The sequence below is a fragment of the Nanorana parkeri genome, unplaced genomic scaffold, assembly GCF_000935625.1.
Source record: "Nanorana parkeri isolate BGI_ZX_2015 unplaced genomic scaffold, ASM93562v1 scaffold60, whole genome shotgun sequence".
NCBI lineage: Eukaryota > Metazoa > Chordata > Amphibia > Anura > Dicroglossidae > Nanorana > Nanorana parkeri.
This window is the reverse complement of record NW_017306328.1, coordinates 313,798-321,814: the sequence shown is the minus strand read 5'-3', so window position 1 is coordinate 321,814 and position 8,017 is coordinate 313,798. Positions and strand designations below refer to the sequence as shown.

The window sequence follows — 8,017 nt, the reverse complement described above, 5'->3', positions numbered from 1 at the left end:
CGAAGAGATGTAGGGGGGGGGGGGGGGGGGGGGGTTGTTGACACGTTGGGGTACAATGACACGGTGTTTTAGTGCTTCAGAACACAACAGTGTAAATAGGCCCTCAGCTCACATTCACGCTTGAATTAATGTAAATGTGTGTAGCATTTTAGTTTGTCCACATAAGGCAGCCCGAAGGGGCTGCCCGACGTGCAGAAAATGAGTTTATGAAGCTTTTCAGGCTTCGTTTTTGACCGCAACAAAATGCACATCTTCCTTGCTGCATTTGGCTGCCATTACCAGCACTAAGAAAAGATGTCCTTGAGTTGGAAAAAGTCCAGCGGAGGGCAACCAAACTAATAAAGGGTATGGCGGACCAGAGCTACGAGACAAGGCTACTAAATTTAAACATGTTCACATTGGAGGTGAGGAGATTAAGGGGGGATGTGATCTCCATGTACAAAATGTTCAATGGTGGTAGCAACATTAGCGATAAACTGTTTAAAATTAACTCCATTACAAAAACTAGAGGCCACCACCTAAAATTGGTGGAAAAAAAATTCCAGCACAAGGGGCGAAGGGGGTTCTTTTACAGTTAGAGCGGTTAGGGTCTGGAACTCACTGCCACAGGCGGTGATTTCAGCAAATAATGTGGAATTGTTCAAGAAACTTTTGGACAATTTCTTAAGGGACCGCAATATACAGGGGTACAGGTACTCCTAGAATGAGATCCTAATAGGTTGGACTTGATGGACTAATGTCTTTGTTCAACCTCAAATGCTATGTAATCATAAAGAATGTGTGTAATGTGAATGGGGCCTTAGTGTGACTACATTAACCTGATGACAACTAATTTCTGATGAATGTCACGAGTTAGATATTACAAACACCTAGGTGTGACTATTATAATGGTTAATAAACAGCCATGCAGTGTTATGTTTATGATTTGTATATATAACGGGTTATCTATTGCCATTATTAACCACTTGAAGACTGGGGTGTTAAACCCCCTTCCTGCCCAGGCCATTTTTCAGTATTCAGCGCTGCGGTACTTTGACTGACGTTTATTCCGTCATGCAGCGCTGTACTGAAATGAATTTTATACCATTTTTTGGTGGTATTTAATCACCACTGGGGTTTTTCTTTTTTACTATATAACAAAAAAATACACTAAATTGTGGGGAAAAAACTGTTTCCCTTTTAAATGTTATGGAACATTTATTATCACCCCAATTTTTTGGTAAAATATAAAAGCTGGGGTCATGTCGGGTAAATAGACACCAAACATGTCGAGCCTTAAAATTGCACGCGCCCGCAAAATCGCAGAAAACAAGCCACACCCAAAATTGGCCATAGGCGACGCAGTTTAGTGTTATCAGTGATTAATGGAGTTCAAATTATTGCTCTCACTGCAACGTTCGCGACGATATGTAACGTGCGCCACAATTGCCGGAATCGTCGTTTTCACACGTTGAGGCACACGATGCATGTTTGTGTGTGTATGTGGGGGGGAGGGGGACTTTAAAAAAAATGGTTTTGTTATTTTAAATATTTTTTTATTTGTGACTATTTTTTTTATGCTTTTAATTTTTTTAAAACTTTTTTTTTTTTTACACTTAACTTTATTGCTATCACATAGGGGGCTGAGAAATGCCCTATGTGATAGCCAATTCACATGACAGGTTCTCTTTATGGAGAGATCGGGGCTCTCCAAGACCCCTGATGTCGCCTACGGACCCCCAGAGAAGCTGATGAAGAAGAGATCTGCTTCATCAGCTTCTCTCCTGCTTCTGTATCGGAGAGTGATCTCGCTAATTGGACACAGATGGCAAGAAAGCTGGCAGGGGTTATAGCCCACCCTTACTCTATCCAAAATGAATGTGTTTACCACATCATCTACCTCCACCGTTATTGCTTTTTCATTTTCTGTTTTAATAATGTGCTTTTCATTTTCTGTTTTAATAAAACAAAAATGTACTTTTTAGGATTTAGCATGAATAAAAAGCAGTTTCTGCTTCAAACAAACAAAAATAAATTGTAAAGGCAGATTCATAGCTCTCTGCTCAGCAGCCCGGAGGGGTGTCTCTTTTCTATACTATTCCTCGCCCTAGGCTGGGACCTGCGGTAATCACATTTTCATTGCAGCAGCACTGTAGGTAAAATCTGGTGTGGCAAGCGATCCATGCTGGTATAATTGCACTGTATGCAGTGATACATCAGCATGGACGGATTTAGTGCTCAGATGTAAATATTGCTCTGTGTTCTGCTGTTAATCTAGAGAAGGGATGTGAGGATGGGGAACGTGTGTTGCTCCTTTTTAAAGCACACATATAATGCAAAAATGTGTTATCCTGCTAACTGTATGCATCTAATGCATGTAGTGCTAAAATTTACTATATGAAGTGGTCCTTTAACACTTCTGGCAGTATTGTAGTTTGTATTATGTATTTTGCATACAGTTATCAGAATACAATATTTATTTAACCTCCACAGGAAGGGCACAGGATTGCAATAATTCTTGGACATGCAGGTTTTGTTGCCACCTACAGGAGGTTAGGACACTGGCAAACCAAAAATGTTAATCCAGGACACCTTTTCCTCAGCTGAGCTAATTCCTTTTCAAATGAAACTCTTTTGTCTGGAGTTCAGCATTAATCTATGTTATTTTATCTTGTTCAGTATTTTCAGGTTCATCCTCAAGTACCAAGTATGACCCTGATATCCTTAAGGCAGAGATCTCCACAACAAAAGTCAGGGTACGTTTCCTCCAGTTCTTAATTTGTGCTCCAAATGCAGAAGGATCTATGTCAATGGACAATTCTGGCAAAGAATGGATACATCATTCTCTGTGTCTCTGTGTGTATGTGTGTGTGTATATGTGCGTGTGTTAGCCTATAAAACTACTAACGTGCCTAAAGTGTAACTCCAGCTAATACTTTTTTTAAATTTTGTTAGCGTAATGTGATCATCCCAACAGTTATCACCAAAGGAAGTGACCCCATTAAAGACATCCCTCTATTCTTGTTTGGTGACAACTGTACATTTTTGGATTTCTTGTACTTTGTCTTACAAACCCTCCCCCACTATATCCAAAGCTAGGGAAAAGGTTTTGGCTGGTCTTTTAGTTTAAGTTCATTGTAGTTTGCCAACTTAATGTATGCTTAAGATTGCAACTTTGTTTTTCCACTAGGTTAAAAAGTTGAAGAGGGAGCTGTCACAAATGAAGCAGGAACTACTGTACAAGGAGCAGGGGTTCCAGACATTGCAGCGGTGAGTATTTAATGACAAAACTTTCTTCTGTCAACACTTTAGTTGGTATCCTGGCTTGGCACAGTCAGTGCTTCGCATGTCCTTCAATCAGCATAACCTTTGTATTTAAGAACACGTAGAAAAATAAGAATGTTTTCCATCACAAGTCATGAGGTTCCGCCACTTTTCTTGCCTTGAAATGATAATCTTCTGCTTGTGACATTACACTTTTCCTACTGTAACAGACTGTGGCATTGGGGCTGAGAAAGTGTTAGACCACGATATGTACTGATAATAAGGCAGAGATTAGTTAGAACAAGATATGAGCTGATAATAAAGCAGAGATTAGTTCTAATGCTAAACTGTAATCTTTCACATATCTCTTGACATTATGACATTTACAGTCCGTTGTATAAACTGAGGAAGATGAGACTGGTCATTTTTTACCACTAATGATTTGTTTCTTTCATTTAGTTTAAGATTTGAAATGTCATAGAAACGACAGCTTCCTATTAGCTACATATTTATCTATGTTTTATGTTTTTACATTTCATGTTAGTTTTTAAGATATCTATATAGATGATCATCACTCCAGTTGAGATTAAGCAGTGATTGGGATGTCTATGGATTAAGTTTGACCACCACAGATAGTCCTAGCAACAGATCTGAGGGAGTTAGGTTGGCCATAAATGATTCGAAATTTGTTGATTCCCCATCCACACTAAACATGTACCCACATGCACAGTGAAGATTGCTATATGTGAAGACAACCAATATCCAAGAGAGCAGTTTTGGTAAACTATGGGTAATCTGGCCTTAGGTTCCTTTCACATGGGCTAATCAGGAGGGGATCCCTCTCTGATCAGAGAGGTAAGGATCAGATGTCACTGCTGTGACATCCGTGCCCCTCCAGTTTTTACCTCCATTTTGTGATGGATGAAAAACCTGAAAAGACAGGACCCCATGTTGGTCTATGGGGAATCGGATGTAAATGGATGTTTGTCCGTTTACAGCAGATTACCCCCTGTTCCGGCACGATCAGGTCCATTGAAACGGAACACTGTTCAGTTTGTTTTTCCAGACATGACCGCAGTCGGGGGTAACTGGGTGTAAATGGACAACCGTCTGTTGAGACCCGGTCAGACTAGCAATGTGCATCCAGTTGGGTCCACTCGAAAAACTGACAGAGGGACCTGATCAGACTAACTGTGTGAAAGTGGCCTTAACCCCGTCATGACTGAGCTAGTTTTCAGGTTCTGTTCATAAATGACTGACACATTTTTTACATTTTTGCTGTGTGGTTCTTCCACGTCAGTAATATATTTTCTTACTAAATGTACCCACACATATTATATATTGTTTTTTAGAGGACAGATAGGGCTATATAATTATATCACATATGTGTACCTAACCCCTCACTTAGTTTGAATAAAATAAAAAAATGAGGAAAAAAACTAGAAGAAAACACCTTTTTCACAAGTTTTGATTATTATTATTTTTTTTTGAATTTGTTTATATTATTTATAGTATGAAAAATATATTTATATATAATTTATATTTTCCTTATTTTGTTTTACACTTTATTTTTATTTTTTTACACTTTGTAAAAAAAAAATGAAAAAAATAACCTTTTTTTTTCTTGTCAATTTATATCAAGCAATCACTGTGACAGCTTGATAAATTAACTTTTTTATTTTATTTTTGGCTATTAGGCTGATCCAAACTTAGGAACAGCTAATAATAACCTTAGAGACTGATCCTGACTTTAGTCAGATTCAGATCTCACTAAAAGCTCTTTGATCGTGCCTAGACGATCAGAACTGATACATTTCACTCAAAAGATATACATTGTATCTCTTTGGTGAAATGTATCCAAACATCGGGCTCTCGAGCTGTCAAAACAAATAGCAGAGAGGTGAGGTGAGTCACTGCTGCCTCTCTGCTATTTTGAGCTGTCAAATACGGGATCGCAAATTGCGGTCCTCTATTTGCATGTAACGGCTTCATTCTTTCATTAATGAAAGGAAGAAGCTTTTACAAAAAGCTTAATTATTTCATTAATTAATGCCTCAATACTGAGACATTAATGAATGACTGTTAAATGCTGAGAATCAGCAAATACCGGCATTACAAAGCCTGATATAACTCGTCACGTACAGTGTACGTGGCCAGTCATATAGGCACAAAGTGACAAGACGTACACTGTACGTCTCCAGTCACGAAGGGGTTAAGCATGTAATTTCCCACCTGCAGGGGATAAATAACAGTTGAAATCTGATATTTTTTTTAAAGTTTGTTTTAAACCATCAGCCCCTGTTTGTTCAGTTAAAGTGACTTCAACTGGGGCCTTAAACTGTTGTATGTGTTTGCAAATGTCAGTATGTAAACAGTTCTCAAAATTTTTCCACCTGATGATCGCCAAGCTGAGCCCTTTGCAAACTTCACCCCCGAGCAAAAAATGTTGCTAGATGTGGCCATAATTAGAATTTCTATCCACACCTGAGTCTCCCATGCAAAGTTGAGCTTTGTAAGGCAATTTGTGCATTACAAAAATATATAGTTTAGAGAACAAGTCAAAATTTGGCCTGTGCAAGAGTCAGAATATTTAGTCTTAAAGGGGAACTACACCCTCCTATCCTTTACAGCAAAGGATTGCCATCTTAGCCCCTATTTGGATTGCAGTTACCATGGTGTTGCACATGTGATCAGCTATGACACCAGCCATAGCTGATCATAGCTTGCAAGTTTTGCAGGTCTTGCTCTGAGGAAGGGGTTGGTTACCCCAAAACGCATTAGCACCCCCCCCCCTTTTGGGGTACACCTACCACTATACAGTGTTTTGTGGACCATCAGACTCTGTTATTGATTATTCCTTTAGGATTAGTGAGTAGAACCTTTTTACTCTTTTATTTCATTATTTGGTCAACAGACATGCTGCACTAGGAGGTGGCGCCTGCTCTGTTTTGTAGCTTGAAACTTTGGTTGAGAGCTGAACTAAGTACACTGGCAACCTTGACATTTGGCATGCTTTACAAATAACTGTTTTGGGAGACATTAAATTGGTGGGTCAAGTTCCTCTGTAAATTATAATTCTACAGGTTTACCTCTGGAATATCTTAATTGACCCCTTATTTAGTATTATTGGAGCTTAAAGTCAAAAGTGAGAGGCCCCCTGAGGACTGACATTTGTTTCCCTGTTCACTGCCTGAACCCACACTAACTCACACGGGGGGCGATTCAGTCAAGTATTTTGCTCCATTTGTCTGGTGTTATGGCAGTATTAGTAAGTACTGCACAAAACCCATGAAAACCGTGCAAACGTTTTCTTACTATTTCCGACACGTGGCACATTCAGGTAGTTCTTATGGTCACCCCTTTTGGTTTCCGACACTATGGCTGCAATATACCCATTATGAAATACCGCCATATCGGTAATAAATGTGGAGGTAAATAAGACTTCTTCCATGTTGTAGTAAATTATCTCTCATATGCGAGTATTGTGTTGCAGACAAAATTCTGTCTGAGGCAATTCTGCAACAGGTTCATACACACCTTACCGACTGTTATGTGAATCTGTTGCAAGTTGTGTCATGTGTTCCACAGGTGGGAGACAGATTTCTAATGAGTGTCTATGACACACACTATGAATTCCAGGGATTGTCTTCTAGCTCCTAAGTTATCATAATAAGTAAAACTTGTTTATATTTCTCTCAACAAAAGAGCAGTAACGTACAATGTAACAGCAGATCTAAGATATGTGGCATGGACACCCAGGTTTCATGTGTTTTAGCCTATTTCTCAAACGTCCCTTTTAAACACAGCCATTGAAGTACTAAGACACAGTTCCAAGTCAAAATACGGGAATGTGCAAAATATAAGGGATCCAGTGTCTCTCTCGGAGGTTTTAGTCTGTTATGGCCCAGTTCCAGTGTCCCCCAATGGAAGGTGAGATGTCACACAACGCTATTCGAAGAATTGGGTGTCTACGCATATCTAATATCAGCTGTTGCAATGTACATTAATGTTGCATTTCTTTAACAATCTGCTTTATATTTCTTTATGGAAATGTATCTTTTTATAAGGATGTATGAACTGATGAATTGAAGTACCACAACCATTCATGAATGGGAAGGACACTATGGCTATATGGTATTCTTTGGATACACTGTATGTGCAAGACAATTAGAGAATTCTATATAGCCTAGTGCTGCATGGTGAAGATATAAAGCAATACTTGGGGGTGTTACAGATATTTGCACAACTTGCATGTTAAATAATATGACAATTGAGATAAAATTAACATTAACAATTAGCTGACTGAAGAATAAGTTATTCTTGCATTTTGGATAGTTAGAGTAGTTGAGGATTACTTGTTGAGAAAAGGAGCGGTGCTATGGACAACGTTGTCCTGTTTTTAATTTGCGTATTGGACGGTGGAAACTTTTTTTATAGTAATGGTACTTTTGTGGTATATCTAAAATAGTATTATTCTTACTGCTTTTCTCTTGATTATATTTTCATTTGAAGAATACTCTGTTATCCTACAATAAGGTCCTTGTTCTGCCAAGTCCTGTTATGTAGTAATAACGGTCTCCCAATTGTGCCTATGCATTGCCACACTGTAACATGCACTCATGATGATGGAGACTACAAGCTGCTGAACCCAACATACATAATACAGACATGGTCCACCTTTGTCAGTATCAGGAAGCCAGTCCTGAGCAATGATGTGCAGCTGATGTTGGAGCAACTACATGTGGACAGGAAATGGCTGGAGAAGATCATATAT

The 8,017-nt window shown here is 38.9% G+C and overlaps 1 protein-coding gene across 1 annotated transcript in view; it reads left to right on the top strand.

The window, feature by feature from the left end:
• The window catches only part of WWC2 (WW and C2 domain containing 2), a 162,973-nt gene that overhangs the window by 76,181 nt on the left and 78,775 nt on the right, over positions 1 to 8,017 (top strand). Inside the window, exons 4-5 of the mRNA XM_018576217.1 lie at positions 2,659 to 2,735; positions 3,170 to 3,249. Coding sequence (XP_018431719.1) covers positions 2,659 to 2,735; positions 3,170 to 3,249 — 157 coding nt within the window. The remainder of the gene's footprint in view (positions 1 to 2,658; positions 2,736 to 3,169; positions 3,250 to 8,017) is intronic.